The sequence below is a fragment of the Salvia hispanica genome, chromosome 4 (assembly GCF_023119035.1).
Source record: "Salvia hispanica cultivar TCC Black 2014 chromosome 4, UniMelb_Shisp_WGS_1.0, whole genome shotgun sequence".
NCBI lineage: Eukaryota > Viridiplantae > Streptophyta > Magnoliopsida > Lamiales > Lamiaceae > Salvia > Salvia hispanica.
This window is the reverse complement of record NC_062968.1, coordinates 56,991,791-57,009,415: the sequence shown is the minus strand read 5'-3', so window position 1 is coordinate 57,009,415 and position 17,625 is coordinate 56,991,791. Positions and strand designations below refer to the sequence as shown.

Here is a 17,625-nt window from a genome sequence, read left to right as displayed (position 1 = left end):
TCATTTTTTATTTTTTCGTCTATTTTCATTTTTTTTTTCTGTTTATGCATTTTTTGCCTTTAATTTTAAAATGCTAGATTTAAATTTTATAAATGTATAATTTAATTAGTTTATCAATTTAATAGAATTTTATTATCTTTGTGTTTAATTAAAATTAATTTTAATTAACTCAAAAAATTTATTTAATTTCAATATATATTATTGCATGATATTAATATGCCATTCAACATTTGCAAGCATGTTGTTCTGAAAATTTAATTTACATCAACATGTATTTGTTCTTAAAATTATCTGAATCAACAATATTTTAAAATAACATAAATTGCTACTCTTAATCTCTCTCCTTTCATTTTTTTATTTTCTGTAAAGTCGCTGACGCGATTTTAGTATGTTTATCCATTTCGACGATCTAACTGAAAAGCGTTATTGAAGTAATCACAGTGTAACTAAAATCCAGTTCCTCATTTTCAGAAGCAATCTTAAATCCCGAAATCCCCAAATTTAATCATTCAATGCGATCTTGATCCCCCAATTTGAGCGACAATAATGTCTGAAGCGACTTCGCAGAGCGAAATTCCGGCGAAAGATTCAATTGGCGATTACTTCCTCGATCTCTGGTGCCACACTTCCAAAACCCTAGCCCTAAAACCCGAAACCGGTGCCGAATCCGAATTGTACGACGATGAGGAGGAGGAGGAACAGCCGACGGCGCTGGACACGCTGAATAGCTCGGGTGGGTTCTCGGTGGTGGGCCACGACAAGCTGTCGCTGCTGTATCCGAACGTGAATTTGCACGGGCACGACGTCGGAGTGGTGCAGGCGAATCATGCCGCGCCGCTGAAGAGGATGCTTTATTATTTTGAGATTTTTGTGAAGAATGCGGGGGCGAAAGGGCAGATTGCGATAGGATTTACGACCTCTGCCTTCAAAGTCCGCCGTCAACCAGGGTAATTCTTGGTTTATTGCCGTTTAAGGGGTTGTGTTTTGGGGTTTATGTGAAGAAATTGTTGTAGTAGTTCTTGATTGTCTGTGGCTCAGAATTAGGAATTAGTTGGAATAGCTAATGAATTTGGGATGACTGCTTGATTAAGGCCAGATGCTACTAGCTTTGGACCATGTTTGTAAGAGTGTTATTGTATCAATTTCTAATTTACATGATTTAAGAATGCAATGCAATGCCTAGTTACCGAAATTAGTAGCTATTTAAGAATTTAGGATGACTGATTGCAATAGGTGGAATGCTTGTTTGTAAGGAGTGTTATTTGACTGCATCGGTTTTCTATGGTGTTGATATTGTTTTTGAGGTAAGTAGAAGAAATGGACCATATCAATTCATGTTTTACATGATTTTAGAATGTGATACAACATGCAATGGCTATTTATTTAAATAAGTAGCTAAGTAACTTATTGTTTTTGGATTTTGAGATCATGATGATGACAGACTCCCATTTTCTAATGACGCTTCTTGGTTTGGCAGCTGGGAAGCAAACAGTTGTGGATATCATGGTGATGACGGACTCCTTTACCGTGGACATGGAAAAGGTGAGGCATTCGGCCCGACTTTCACAACTGGCGATACGGTTGGTGGAGGTATCAACTATGCTACGCAGGAGTTCTTTTTCACGTAAGATATAGTTGATTGAGCTTTAGAGTGTTAGCCTTCAATACGTGTGAAAATAGATGCTCACAGCATCTTGTTAAACTATTTATGTGTTTTTGAGTTCTTTTTGTAGGTCTATATAATTTATTCGTACTGTTATTTTATCCGTTTGTTGTTTTCTGAATTTTATTGCCTTCTACCAGGAAAAATGGAGTTTTAGTAGGCTCTGTCTATAAGGAAGTTAAGGGTCCAGTGTTTCCTACTGTTGCCGTCCATAGCCAAAATGAGGAGTATGTGTATCATAATGAAATATTTCCTATTTCTCTGCAACTTCTGTCATAAGGAAAGTTATAAGGAAACCTTACTTATTGTTTGAATGTTGGTTGCATTGTTGTTCAGGGTTACTGTAAACTTTGGACAAGATCCATTTGTCTTTGATCTCAAAGTAAGTTTTACTTTCTTTTCTTCAATAATCGTTGACCAATCTCTAAGTGAGCTAGCTGGATTGCTTTGTTTCACTGTCATCACATATGCCTAAGCCATGTTAGTTTGTGTTATCTGCCAAAAATGAAATACATACAGACTTATTTCATAATAGTCAAATATACTAGTAGAAATCCTATCTGGTTATATTTTGATTTGGACATGTGGATTAAGAAAGTTGTGTTTTGTGTGTAAAGTGATGGGATTTGGATACAGGGATTAAGAAATAATGTGTTTTGTGTGTAAAGTGACGGTGTCCTTTAAATTGACTTGCTTTCTTGTATAAAAAGTGGACAACCGAAAGTGGTATAGATGCCACTTATAATCGGATGGAGGGAGTATTATTTATGTTCATTTCATCTACTCTTGGTGTAATCAATGTAATTTTCTTCGATTAATGTCTTGAATTTGTGACAATAATCAAGATAGACATTAACATGATGCAATATTTTGTTGCTCGTGTTGAACACACTGGATTTTCACTTCATTTTTAAATTCCTTACCTTCAGAATATTTTGCTGTGTCTTTTCGGAGATATTTCAGATGGAGTAGTGAAGAATGATACTGTATACTTTGGGATTGTACTACTTATCTAATGATATATTGCATGTTTTGATCTATTAATTAGGCGTATGAAGCGGAACAGAGGGCTAAGCAACAAGTAAAGATTGATAATATCTCAATACCACCGGATGCTAGTTATGGGTAAGTTCTCACCATCACAGTAAGTTCACTATTTCAAATACCCATTACTAGTGATTTCAGATGAAACTCATACTATAAGTTATCAATTATGACCTTACATTAACAACAATCACACTTCGTACGTCTATTAATGAAAATCTGTTGTTTTTTTCTCCACGTGAATTTGAAATTTTCCTGATTAAAATTCTTTGGAAATAATCCTCAAATGTATTTTGCCTCCTTTAGAGCTAAATACTTAGCATTCACGATATTGACATCTTTTACTTAGAGTAAATTTGCAATGGTGGCAATTGGCATCTATACAATCTTGACAATGAGATATGTGAATTTTATTTTCTGTCTTTAAATTAGGACTTGCAACTGATTAGTTCCTGTCACTTCGCTTTCAGGATAGTTCGATCATATTTACAACACAATGGATACGAAGAGACTCTGAAATTGCTTGACATTGCCGGGCAAAGTACTGTGCCTCCCATCTCTGTAGCTCCAGAAAATGGTGTTAGTGAGGAGGAGATGTATGCGTTAAGTGAGAGGAAGACTATTCGCCAGGTATAACCTGAATTATGTTTCTAGTTTAACCACTCTATGTGGGCAGTTATAAATGCTGCAGCATGCAAGCCCACAAGTCATATTTTTAAATAATATTCTGACTAATGTCGGTTTAATTTTTTAAATCATCTCCTTGCTATTCTGTGATAAACCTTATAAACCAAATCCCTTTACATGACATGTAGTACCTATTTTATAGGTGCAAGCTCATGAAACCATCTATTCTAGCTTTAATAAAAAAATTGTATCAGAAATGAGCTCATAGAAGTCTTTGATAAACTTCCATCTTCTTTTGTCTTGTAGCTAATAAAGTCTGGCAAGATTGATGAGACGTTTTCTACACTTGGACAGTGGTATCCACAGATTATTGAGGTAAATGATCTTACGTTTCTTTATATCACTATATGCATACTTATAGAGTTGGAAATATGGGGTTTTCTTATTCATGTATTTCCCAATTAAATATAATGGACACAATATAAGCATGAAGAGTCCACACCTGGAAATAAATTTTGTGCCTCCATATATATGAAAGAGTATCATTACTTCCACTATTTTTTCTGTAAAGAATGTTAAGCTGCTGTTTGCGATGGAAGCATACAACCATTTCCCAAAACTAACCTTTTTGGTTTAAAGTAATGAAAAACTTTCTGCTACTTCTATGGTTCATATTCATTACACTATCCTGATAATTGTTCTTTCCTGCAGGATGGCACATCAACTATTTGCTTTTTGCTACATTGCCAAAAATTCATTGAGCTTGTTCGGGTAATAATCTTCTTGTGCAATTATTGTCAGAATAATGTTTAGTTGATTTAATATGATGCCTGAAATGATCTTGAGAGATTACCTCGTACATTTATATAGGTATTAGGTAAACATAATTATGTATGCTGTTCCTAGAAAAAGGGTTCTGGCTCTTTAGATAAATGAAAATGACCGTGTAATCTTGTTATGTTGTCCTTTAACTCTTGTAGTTATTTTGGCAAGATGTCTATTTGCATAATCTCATAAATCCATGTTGGCCACCAATTGACCCTTCATTATAAATTATAATGTCGCAATTTTATAATCATGTCTGCTTACACTACAGGATGGAAAGCTAGAAGAAGCTGTACTGTATGGGAGAAGGGAGTTTGACAAGTTCAAGAAGTCTTCAGCATTTGATGATCTCGTTAAGGTAAGTAGAAGCAGAATAGCAGATATATATATATATATATATATATATATATATATTGGACTTTGAGCTTACAGCCATCGATATCTTCTATCCTTAATCGGTAACATTGTATTCTTGTGCTAGGATTGTGCTGCTTTACTGGCTTATGACCAACCAAGCAAGTCGTCTGTTGGATACCTTCTAGGTGATTCTCAAAAGGAGCTGGTGGCGGATGCAGTAAATGCCATCATTTTGTCCACAAATCCGAACGTGAAAGACCCTTCCCTTTGCAAGCACTCATCTCTCGAGAGACTGATACGACAGGTTACGGTCTGCTTTCTGGAGAAGAGGTCCCTAAATGGGGATCAAGGTGAAGCCTTCCGACTGAGCAGAATCCTGAAGAGTGGTAAGAAAGCTTAAAGCCTGCTCGAGTTGCTGCTGTCATATCAACTATCCTATGTGCTGCATCTGGCCGTTGATAGCATATGGTGGTAGCTCGCAAAGAATCTCTCGATCCTATCTTCTATGTCGACACCGTGTGATTTGAGTGCGCAGAAGGTAGTAGCTGAATGAATTGGGGTTAGCATAATACTGTAATTCGAGAGAGAGACGAGTAAATTTGTTTTGTACAGGTTGAAATTCTCTTTGGTTATATTCCATAAGTATGTACATGAACTTCATATCCTTTCAAACCATATGTTGTCTCATATTCCACTGAAATGTGTTTGTTCATTTCATGTTTGATTCCTTAATATGTGCTTGAAAAGACTATATATTTTCATGATGAAATCCACCAGCAAATAAGATAAAATGCAAAGGGACGAATCTTGAATAGATGTAATGTTCGTCGAGGTAATGCCCCTAGGCCAAAGGTCTTAGGTTTGAGTCCTCCGTGGCACGTCCCTTTAAATTCATGTTCATTTTACCCACAAAAAATATGTAATTAAATAAGGCTGATCTAATTATATTTTACTATTTATTTGATGAAAATGTATTGCTTTGTAAATATTGGGATCTATGTTGGAATTAGAATGTGGTTGGATTGTAGCCTATCTTCGCAAATTGCGCTCCTTCTCTGTCTCTAAATAGAGGTATGAAATGAGTTATATATATGCAACCTGATTTTGAAGGCTATACTGCTTGGTCAGTTCTGCATTTTGCACTCTACGCCCCCAACTCCCGGAGCTTCGATTTCTGGAGTTGATGGCGGTTCGACATCATTGAAGTGAACGCCGGCCAAGTGAGTGATTAATATCCGAAGCCAAAGGCCCATTCTTGTTTATATGATCTTTTAATAGCAAGAAAACACATATACGTTGCATGTTGTTTATCAGAATCATGAATTTTGAATCAATGTAAAATCTGATTGAATTCTGATAATAATGTATATTTTCAGATAAAAGTGGGATTTAATTTTCCATTTAAGCAAAAGCAGGAATGGAAAGCACAAGTGGCAGGGCCAAATCTAGGGAAAATGGGAAGCTCTTGCCATTTTCCCATTTCTCCTCCCACCCTGCTGGGCCGATGCAATCGGGGAGGTTTCCAAACCTCCCCTCGCAGGTGGTGATCGAGGAGGAGCAGCCCTCGTGGCTGGACGATCTTCTTAGCGACACGAGAACTCTCTTCTACAGAGGCCACCGCCGCTCAGCCAGCGATTCTTGTGCTTACTTGGCAGCGGAGGCGTTCGTGTTGGACGACGAATCCGATTTTGTCAACGCCTATTTCGGATCCCCTCCCGGACCTAAAAATATGGACACAAAGGTAAAACTCACAAAACCGTGTTTTCAAAACACGTTTGCGTGAATAAGTCTCATTTTGTCATTTAAGTCTCATTTCTGGTTACCTAAAAGTCGTGCTGGCAACTTGCCAACACGACTTTTTGGTACCAAGAAAGCCGAACGTGTCCTATATTTTCCCACCCTTTTTCTATCAAACACAAATATCCTCATAAACGAAACCATCGACTTTGCAGGATTCGGGAGAAGTGGTTTATTCGGTAGCTGTAGAACGTAGCGGACATGAGTCTAGCGCACAGAACGTCGAGGAATCCGCCGACTCTCAAGCTAAGATTGCTGGATCGAAGACAGAGTTAAAACGCGCCAAGCAGTAAGTTCCGCTAACGTTTGTTTTGTCTGGAAAACGACTCTTATAAGCTCAAAACATCGTTATAAAATCTACGTTACTAAAACGCAGGCACAATGCTCAGCGGTCGAGAATAAGGAAGCTTCAATACATAGCTCATCTCGAGAGGACTATCGAGATTCTCAAGGTATTTTCAAACAGACAAAAGGCCAAAGGTCTCAAATTCGAGTCTGACTGTTTCACATAATACAGGCGGAAGGAGCTGGAGTCTCAGCCGATCTCGAGTTCATGGAGCAACAGAACATGCTGTTGACAATGGAAAACCAAGCACTGAGGCAGCGGCTCGAGAGCATCTCCCAGGAGCAGATGATCAAACAATGTGACAATCTCTACCGTCCTTTTTTCTCGTTTCGTGGTGTGAAAACTAACCTCTGAAAATGCAGGGGAGCAAGGAATTCTGGAGCGGGAAATCGGGAGGCTGCAGTCTATATATCACATGCAGAAGCAACAACAAATGCATCCGCAACATAACCAACTTCCTAAACACAGGCGAAGCAGAACCAGCCTCGACGATCATGTCAACCATAGTATTGCCATGAAGACCAAGGATGCCATCCCCAACATTGGTCCCATTCGCGTCTAAATTAGTACTAGTTTGGTTATATTACTATTTTTGTTTCGTCGCTCTTTTAGTACTAGCGCAGATTTTGCCACGACCGTTATCGCTTCTACTAGTTTTATCAAGTGAGTTAATTATACAGGCAGCTTTCTCTAATAGAAGTGACACACTGATTATGAAAAAGTGGTTTTTTGAGTTCTAGTTGAAGGAGATTTTTACTTGTTTTATCAAAAAATACATTTCCATTTCCTTTGCTTGTTTCCTTCTTCGCTTGAGAAAGCGATGTAAGAACAAACTACTCGTTCGGAGAGTTCTTTCGTGAATTTGTTTAATATACCCCTTAGCGAATTTGTGCTCTTATATTTCGAAAATTAGCAATTTATAGACCATTAGATTGAAGAGCTTGTTTTTAAACTTTGATATTGGTTATGCATTCAAATTTGGTTTAGGTTTGATAACTATGCGCAATTATGTATATCGCTCTCTCTTTCGCTCATGCACGCACTAATGTTCGTGCGTAATAGTGCGACTGCGTGCGTGTGAGACCGAGTGAACTTATATTTTTTTTTCAATTAATACTCTGCTAATTAGGTCAAACATTGGTTTCAAGTTAACTAATTAAACTCTGTTTTGCTGGCTTGTTTAGAACCCTTTGTTTAGTTTATGATTGAGTTTGTGCTAATGTTTGTGTCCGTGTCCGTGTTCGTATTTGTGTTTTGTGTTTGTGTTTGTGTTTGTGTTTGTGTTAGAACACGTGTGAGGTGATCAATATTTCGAGTCTGTGGGTGACGTGTTGAGCAAGGTTGCGCGCGAGAGAGCCCTGCCAGCGTTGGTCGCAACAACGAGGCAGAAAAATGTGGTTGCAATGTGACCCCTTTAAAACAAAACTAAAATGTACTCCATGTTTGATTTACTACTAGCATTTATTGGATGTTAGGGAAAGTGTTCAATAATTCAACCTTAGGCAAATGTTCAATAATGCAAGCTTAGGCAAACATCAAAATTTTAAAAATTCAATATAGTTGACAATAGAGCCATGTGCTCTCTACCTGCTATGTCTAAAATCTCACATTAATTGCAGTTTGGTACTGGTCCAACTTGTACATGCAAAGAGACATTATTTTTTTCTCAATAACGAAAAAAACCGATTAATCGAAACTTGATGATAAAACGAAATTCAGTTGGCAAGACGTTAATAGATCAGAGATCGTAACTCCCAAATGAAAATCAAGAAAACTAGGCACCTAAATTAGTAACCCCCACCTACCATGGCCACCCCCCATTAATTGAAGTAGATGAAAATGTGGGACATATAATCTTCAATGCCAATTTACTTCATAATCACTTTATGATGTGAAACAACTCAAGAATCGAGATTTCGTTTTCTATTTTAGGATGTCCCACAAAATTAGTCAACTTCACAAATATGACCCCATTTTCTTTAACAATTTCGCATTAAAATTTGTGTTATTTTCAAAGTTTTTATTTTTATGGGACAGATCGAGTAATCGGTTATGGAGAGAGAAATGGGAATGCTAACTGATCTGTTAAAGTGTACCTACTCACCAAATCCAACCCCATCTATTAACTAACTTGTCTTTTTCACCAACTTGGCCAAATCCATCTCTCTCTTCTACATATATAAACACACATATTATTTCATTTCTCACAAATAATTTTGAAGAAATGGGGCGATCGCCTTGCTGTGAAAAGGCACACACAAACAAGGGAGCTTGGAGCAAAGAAGAAGACGAGAGACTGATCAGCTACATCCGCGCTCACGGTGAGGGCGGCTGGCGTTCCCTTCCTAAAGCTGCAGGTACAACACCCTTCATGCATGTCTCAAAATCAAGCGTTAATTAATTCTTTTTTTTTCTTTTTTTTCTAATTTTTTTTTTATTTGCAGGATTGTTGAGATGTGGAAAGAGCTGCAGATTGAGATGGATAAACTATCTGAGGCCTGATCTCAAGAGAGGCAATTTCACCAAAGAAGAAGATGACGTCATTATCAAATTGCATAGCTTGCTTGGAAACAAGTTAGTATTGTTTCTATTTTTAGAAACGTTTCGTTTATAATAGGATAATAAAAAAAATGTTTCATTAAAATTGCTCTTTTTATTGAGTAGAATTTGAAGATTTGATTTTGATTTGTGACAGATGGTCTTTGATAGCTGGGAGATTGGCGGGAAGAACAGATAACGAGATTAAGAACTATTGGAACACGCACATCAAACGCAAGCTTCTAAGCCGTGGCATGGACCCACTAACCCACCGCCCAATCAATCCCTCCGCCGCCGTAAAAATCGACTCAACTCCGCCGCCTACACCTCAAGAAAACAACTCCTCTTCAGCCGACAACGCCAGCACCACCACCACGGAGGAGGAGGAAAACGGCGGCGGCGGCGGGCTTGATTTGAATTTGGATTTGGATTTGAATTTGTGTATAGGAATTTCATGTCACACCAATAAGTATAGGAAAAATGAGTCTTTCAATTTGAAATCTTGCTATGATTTCTTGAGAGGATAGAGTTGTGCATTAATTGCCAATCTTATAAGATTATACATTAATTGATTTCTATAGGTTTAGATATACACTACTTTTTTTGTTGTTGTTGTGTGTTAATATAAACTGCTGATGTATTATGTTTAATTTAGAAAAAGATGTATTGAGGTTAATTGTAATGTATGGAATTAGTGAAATTAATTCACGAAGGGTGCTCAGTTTGCAATATTGTATCTGAAATTAAATTTGTTGTGTGTTTGATTCATGAGATTCAACTTCACAAATCAATAACCATGGGATAATCAGTTATAGCTAATCCTCTAGGTATGACTGAAATAATCTCACAACTCAATCCTTTATTGTATTCTGGTATTATTTTATCTTGCAAACCGAACACCGCCGAATAGTACTAATCATGTACTGAAGTACTTGTTTTTGGTACTAATTTGAACGAAAAGAGTAGTTCAACCTTTTCGTTTTTAAATTCATTTTAATATTTGTCATTTGAATTATAAATTCTTTTCGCATAATTCACAATTTTAACTCCACTAAACTTTTTAAACGCACCAAACAAGTATCCAATTTTATAATTTTGTTTATGTTATGTTCAAATTAAAGTTAGTGACGCTAGAATATATGGATTGAGGATCTTTGAGGCCATAAATTGAAGTCTAAATTATGCAACATATATATCTAAAAAATATATGAAATTATTTGAGGGAATGGTGAAATTTGAACTTTGAGAGTTTATTATTGTAGATAAAAGGTCATACTATTTGATGCTTCAATTAATAGGTCATTAATTAGATATTAGACTTGATATTTAACTACTATCATATTTTTAGTTAATTATAATGAAAACAGTTAGGTAACAACTCGAATAAGAAAATACGTAGTCAACTAATGATCTTAAAGTTTTACGTAAGTTGGTAGTAATACTTAAGTTTAATTTATGGTAATGATCTTGATGTACTTAACACCTAAGAGAGAATATTATTTTTCTGGTGCATACAGTTCAACTAATCACATGGCCTATGTTTAAAATTGTTACAAGGTCGGTGCATATAAGTTTTTATTAATGATTAATTAGGACTGGAAATAATTCTTTCATGTGCAAGAATTTAGTAGGAGAGGATTATAATCTACCTATATTTAATAAGAAAAAAGTCAATGGAACTATCAATATATATTGCTTCTAAAACTTAAATTTGTATATTAATTTCAAATTAAATTTTCTTCTGTGAGCAACAAGAAAAGTGTTTGATGAATAAGAATCGGAATATATTGACCTTAGTATCAAATCTACTTTTGAAAGAAAATCATATATATGGTGACAACTTTTGACTCAATAAAATCTGATCCATAATGCAAAAAAGTTACAATTAATATTGACTTTCAATTTAGGTGTCATGAATTTGACGTGGATTAGGTACAAATAGTATTTGCCAATAATATAATAGGGTCACTATTAAAAGAATATGACACACACACACACACACACATATATTTAAGTGTGTGTTTTTTATGTATATTTAGGTAGCTAGCACCGAATATTATCCAAGTCTAAATATTCCTTGTATATTATTTAAAAAAATAAGCTCAACGTCATATTTTTGAGACAATGGCTATGTTCTTAATTTTGTTGATTATAATCATGAGTTCGATTAAATTGAATGCATCCCCATATATATAATTCAATCAAAGTTTGAGCGAATAGAAGTATTATTGGAATTAAATATGCTTCATGAGGTGACTTGGAATTAGTGTAATGTTAGTGAATGAAAAGTGATCGCGTTCGAATTAGGTTGAAATGATTTATATGCACCACAAGTATTAATAATTTATTTTCTAAAAGATAACTAAAAAAAGTTGAACATTAAATTGTGTATTCGGAATCTAGTTCTTGTTCTTATGTTCCACACAAAATGGCTCATATTCCTCCACCTAAAGATACCTACTCCCACAAATCATGCACTACTACATTTGTGTGAGAGTGAGCAATGTATTCCTTTAAGAAAATCACACTAGCTAGCATTATAGTATTAAGTATATCCATCATTTGGATTTTATAACTTTTTTTTTTCATTTGGATTTTATAACTTCACCTAATATATCATGCATAAGATCTAGTAAATATGTTAAAATATTACTATTATTATTATTAATAATAATAATAATAATAATAATTATTATTATTATTATTATTATTATTATTATTATTATTATTATTATTATTATTTGCATGGAAGTTTCACGTACCATTCAGCTAGTTAATAATAAGGGAGGTGGAGTGAAGGAAGAGCATGTGACATGTTTGGATGGTAGGTAAACGAATCTTCCAAATTTGAAAAACAATAAAATGAAAAGTTGGGGGAAAATAAAGTAAAATGATAGTAGTATAAACAATTTGGTATTTTTATAGTTGGTGGTGATTGTGATTGATATTTGATATAGTGGTGGTAATCGGAATGGATTTGGAAGTCATGTGCAACCATAACTTTAGATTTGTGGAATCCTACAAAGGATTTTAGGCCAGCCAAACATAGCCTGTTTTTCAAGCATAATCCAGCCTACCATTATCCTAGTTTTTTAACTTTTTTCTTATTTATCTTATTTAATTACTTACACTACCTCCGTCCTTTAAAAATAACAACTCTTAACCACCACAGAATTCCCGAAAACCTAAAGAGTTGTGTATTCGGTCGGCAAAACAAATTCAGAGATAAATAATGTCGAATAACCACACTCTATTATAACACTCATTTTGTCATAAGGAAGATCGATTCACAACTCAAGATGATTAAAAAAAATTGAATAGGAAAGGATTAAGCCATGTAAGACCATGTTACTCCTACCTAATAATTTGGCATTTTCTGGCATCATATCAAATTAGGGCATAATACTAATTCCATATAAACCTTTTAAATCATTCTTGTTTGTACGTCTTCTCAATTTGCAGATTTTCTAACTTGATTATGGCATGGAATCGTGTTCTTCCTTTTTTATTGGAATATGACATTTATAAATATTAGTAGTAATTACTATATTTATAATTATCGATATATAGAGACACATGCACACACGAAGACAAATGTACATGATTATAATACAGTATTCCTTATTATTTAATGCCCACGCCCTGCGAATCCAATATAATTTGCTAGGCCCAATTTTTTGAAGTAAATAGTATTATAAATCTAATTTGCTAGGCCCAAATCTGTTGTTTTTTATTTATTATATTATGAGAATGAATCCTACTACTTCTGGTTCTGGGGTTCCGAAAAAAAAAACCTGGGGCGACCAATGTAAAAGGCTGACCAAATCTAAATCTAAATCCAAAAATAGGACCCAAATATTATTTTTCGGTTCCAAAATTTGATGATATAGATGAACAAACTCAAGGAATGAAATTATAAGTTTCTACATTAAATGAAAAATGTCCATATAAATTTACTACAAAACAAAATGTTAGATACATTATTAAAACAATTTAAAGGCAATCTAATTAATTTGTTAACAAAGTTTGAAGTTTGAGGCTTAAATAACCATTTTCTCTTTAAAAAAACTAGTAACTAGAGTAGCATTTTCAACAAAATTGACACTTTAATCCAACGATGATATTTACAGATGCAGACAAATCGTGTTCACGACGAGGAGACAGGTAGGGTAAGATAAAGCCATTGAATTTGATGGTCACCTTAAAGGTGGAATGATATCATATGATATGATATGATATTAATATTTTTTATATTATACTATATTGTTATTATTATTGTATATTTTTTTATTGTGGCTTGATTTGTGAGTGGTTCGAATGCATCAATTACTGATGTTTTCCTTAAAAAAAATTTATATATCGACATCCATAGCATGTAAATAAATAAAATTGAGTAAATTACTATTCGTTCCATGATAAATCAAAGAATGCTTTCTCTAACAAATACTAATACACATAATAACATCTATAATTGAAAGGCAAACAAATCATTGGAATTTGCAACAGTCCAACTTGAAACTTTTCCTCAATTGACAAAACATTTCTTTAAATTAAATTAATTAGAGTTTTGCAATTCTCTGGAAATTGTTTCTGTTTCTTGATTCCCATAGCCCACTAATATGACAAGAAATTCTAAACGTTTCCTAAAAATTAAAGTCGGGTACAAATTTGGTACCAATCAATGGTTGGAGAGTCATTTTCAAATCTATAAATTTGCCTCCCAAAAACATTTCGAATTGTTATTATTCATTAAGGAGATTTGGTTCACTAACTACCTTTCAACACTTATCCTAAATTAAGTGTTTTGTTAATCCATAATATTTATTAAAAATTACTAATAAATTAAGAAATCCAGTATTAAATCGTTTAACAACTCTAGATAGGCATATTAGATCGTACGTTTAACCCTAGGTGCCAAACATGTGATCAAAGACTATTGTGCAAAAACTGAAAGATCAAGCTAGAATACGAACTACTGACCAGGAACTCTTCGCGTATGAGTAAGAACGGAGAACAATTAACAATCCTTCGATCATAAAAGATATATACGGTGGATGCATTTTCTTAATATATAACGATATGCAGTAACTTTACGTTCATTGCATAGCAAATGCAATAATCCTTGCAGTGTTCTCACACTATGTAATAAGATGTGTTTTTACACTTTCATCGATTAGATACTAAAGATGAATTCAAATCCTCTAGGGGCGATTTTTTTCCAATACTATTAATTTTCACCATAAATATGTAGTAACTTGCACTTAAAAGTGTAAGCCTATATTTATTACAACTAGTATCCACCCACGTGCAATGCACGATCCAAATATTTTTCTGAAACGAATGATAAGAAAAAAGAATTTAAACACCAAATAAAATGTGCAGAAACGAATAATCAGAAAAAAGAATCTATACACCAAATAAAATATGCACAAAACTGTAGAGAGCTCGACAGATAAGAGAAAATGTTTTTGTTGATGTGTAATCCATATGCAAGTCTATAACTTTTCTAGCCACAAAATAAATATGAAAAGTCATGGAATGAACACTCTATAAGCATTCGACGGCCAACAAAATAACGTACCGCATGATCTTGTAAAACACATTGTTTGCTGATCACAATGGTTTTGTCTCCAGCTGCGGTTGTGTCAAAAACACGAATGCAGCGTACTTTGACAACCAAAGAAATTGACGAAGCCTCGAGGTCATTGAGCATGGTGTGGAATGGTTCCATGGCATCAAGCTTTCTTTTTATGGCAAAAACAAAAATAGTATGTGGATATCCAACCTTTAAATGACATGTTTATATGCTAAACATTATGCACGTAACTTGTGAAACCTCCCATTCACTCCACTTTGTATTAGTCGTGTGATTACCATTTATTAAGTTAATTAATGGAACGTGTATGAAATATAAATCAGTTACAATCAATATAGTTATGGATGAATTAGTACATGCTCTATATTTAATATAGATAAATAAATCGGTAAATTCTATCCCTACAATTATGGAATTCAACTCACTCTAGATTTCTAATTTAATCATCAATATAAATTGAATCAAATTATCTTTGTTAACCTTCCACTCACTCCACTCCCACTTACTCTAGATTTTTAATTTTTAATTTAATATATTTTTAAAAAAATCTCTCCAAAACTCCCCTTTTATATGTTGTATAGATAACAAACATTTTATTTAACCACCCTTATGTGTGTTGTTTTTAAATAGAATCCTTTTATACGTAATTTTTTCAAAATTATGATATGTTATATAACCTATATAACATTTCTCATGTGCTAGTACTTCTATATACTATATCTTACATATGTTTGAATTTGAATATCCCACAAACTTTTATAAAAAGATAAATTATGGAGTAGTAAAAAAAAATCACCCAACACTGCTCACTCACTCTCCCTACTCCTATAAACTAAGCACCAAGCAAGATCACTCGAATCTCATCTTTTGTTCTCATCTCATCAAATGGATTCCAACGCTGCATTCAACAAATTTCTCTATTCAAATTTCTCCAAAAAATTAGAAAATTTCATTTGGTCTAAAGAGGAAAACCCTTCTCCTAATGCAGAAGAGCTCAACGAGCCCGTGATCGACCTCGGTGGTGGCGCCCAAGCCACTGATCTCGTTCGAGCCGCGTGCCTCAGCCACGGCTTGTTTCAAGTGACCAACCATGGCCTCGATTTGGAGCTCATAAATTCAGTATATGATCACGTGAATTTCTTCTTTAATCTCCCAATTGATGCCAAAATGAGGGTTCAGAGGCGCCCCGGGAGCTTTTCGGGCTACTCGTTTGCAAATGCAGATCGGTTCTCTTTGAATCTTCCATGGAAGGAGATTTTTTCTTGCATATTTAATGAAGGTGGTAGTGATTCTGATGAGATGCCCCTTTTTTTCGAATCCGCATTTGGTCAAGAATTTGAGAAGATAAAGTGAGTTTTTTTTTTATATATATATATAGATTATTGTTGTTCTTGCATGTTTGATACTATGTTTTGTCTTTTATTATGCTCAATTATGTTACTACTATTTTGTTTGTTTTGGAAAGTATATATGCATATACCTTCACTATGTGAGGTGTGTGTTTTCTTGATTTCTTGTGTGTGATATATGCATGGTCAATGATGTAATCTTGTTCTAGACTATGTGAGGTGTGTGTTTCCTTGGATTTGATGAGTTGGGAGTTTATAGATTGTATGAAAAATTTGATCTTTACTATATATGACCTAAATAATGTACGGTTACATTGCATTAGTAGTATTTTATTAATTTTAAATTTTGGTTTATGTTGTTGCAGATTAGATTTCCAAAAATATTGTGATGCCATGAAAAAGTTGTCTCTAACCATAATGGAAATATTGGGGGTGAGCTTGGGGGTTGATAGACAATATTATAAAGATTTTTTTGAAGATGGTAGCTCTATTTTGAGATGCAACTTCTACCCTCCATGCCAAGAGCCAGGCTCTGCGATCCCACTGCTCTCACCATTCTTTACCAAGATCAAGTCGGAGGTCTTGAGGTCTTAGCCGATGGCCTATGGAAGTCGGTGAGGCCAATACCCGGTGCCCTAGTTGTCAACCTCGGCGACACTTTCTCCGTAAGTCAGTACTAACACGAATTATCAAAAAATATTTTTGCTCCAATACTAAAAATTTAGAAGAAAAAAAAAATCAGAATTTGTGACAATTATAACCTAATGATTGATTGAATGTAATAGAGCCTTTTCCATGTTGTTAAGTTGTAATTGTCATAAAAAAGTTGGTGTATAATCACAGAAGAGACATTTGTAATTGATGCCTTTTTAATCAATCAAGAATTGTACGGATTAGAAAGTGATTAGACAACACTTATAGTGATATTTCATGGGAAATAGTCATATCAATATGTTAGTTTGTATGTTTTGTGAAGGCATTATCAAATGGAGTGTACAAGAGCTGCCCACATAGAGTTGTGGTGAACAAATCATTGGGGAGAATTTCAATGGTGTATTTCTTGTGCCCTTCAGAAGAAAAAGTGATCAAACCTCCCAAAAAGCTAGTGAGCTCAGAGAGGCTGAGGCAATATCCAGATTTCAAGTGGTTGGATTTCCTCAATTTCACACAAAAACATTATAGGGTTGATGTTGCAACACTCCAAAATTTCACTAAATGGCTCAATTCCCACCAGCCAACCTAAACCCTAGGTGGCTAGGGTTTCTTAGACTTTTGTCACCCCACCACCACAATTTATGCAATATTTATACATGCCACTTGTGTGTGTGTGTGTGTGTGTGTATAAATGTGTGTGTATAAATGTGTGTGTGTGTGTATTTATTTTGGTGAGTCTAGCTTGCTAGCTAGCTAGCCCCATTGTTTGTTATTGGGGTTAAAGGTATTGATTGGAGGGGGGTGGCATATTACTATGTAATGTTATATC

At 34.6% G+C, this 17,625-nt stretch overlaps 4 protein-coding genes across 4 annotated transcripts; all 4 read left to right on the top strand.

Moving 5' to 3' along the window:
* Positions 1 to 446: 446 nt before the first annotated feature.
* Positions 447 to 5,176, top strand: LOC125221787 (ran-binding protein M homolog). The gene is made up of 10 exons (XM_048124037.1): positions 447 to 947; positions 1,478 to 1,624; positions 1,804 to 1,890; positions 2,000 to 2,045; positions 2,712 to 2,788; positions 3,178 to 3,337; positions 3,641 to 3,709; positions 4,046 to 4,105; positions 4,431 to 4,517; positions 4,641 to 5,176. Exons 1-10 carry the CDS (start codon positions 547 to 549, stop codon positions 4,914 to 4,916), a joined length of 1,410 nt encoding a protein of 469 aa, XP_047979994.1. The 5' UTR covers positions 447 to 546; the 3' UTR covers positions 4,917 to 5,176.
* A 409-nt stretch (positions 5,177 to 5,585) lies between these two features.
* LOC125221788 (basic leucine zipper 6-like) lies at positions 5,586 to 7,398 on the top strand. The gene is made up of 6 exons (XM_048124038.1): positions 5,586 to 5,736; positions 5,893 to 6,257; positions 6,469 to 6,602; positions 6,690 to 6,765; positions 6,831 to 6,957; positions 7,022 to 7,398. Exons 2-6 carry the CDS (start codon positions 5,934 to 5,936, stop codon positions 7,219 to 7,221), a joined length of 861 nt encoding a protein of 286 aa, XP_047979995.1. The 5' UTR covers positions 5,586 to 5,736; positions 5,893 to 5,933; the 3' UTR covers positions 7,222 to 7,398.
* Positions 7,399 to 8,879: 1,481 nt separating this feature from the next.
* On the top strand, positions 8,880 to 9,926 carry LOC125221789 (transcription repressor MYB6-like). Its single transcript, XM_048124040.1, has 3 exons — positions 8,880 to 9,016; positions 9,104 to 9,233; positions 9,355 to 9,926. The coding sequence occupies exons 1-3, from the start codon at positions 8,884 to 8,886 to the stop codon at positions 9,722 to 9,724; spliced, it is 633 nt and encodes a 210-aa protein (XP_047979997.1). The 5' UTR covers positions 8,880 to 8,883; the 3' UTR covers positions 9,725 to 9,926.
* Positions 9,927 to 15,678: 5,752 nt separating this feature from the next.
* Positions 15,679 to 17,625, top strand: LOC125218067 (gibberellin 20 oxidase 2-like). The gene is given in 4 exon segments (XM_048119663.1): positions 15,679 to 16,142; positions 16,508 to 16,671; positions 16,674 to 16,807; positions 17,119 to 17,625. Coding segments are annotated over 4 exon segments (1,029 nt in total). The 3' UTR covers positions 17,386 to 17,625.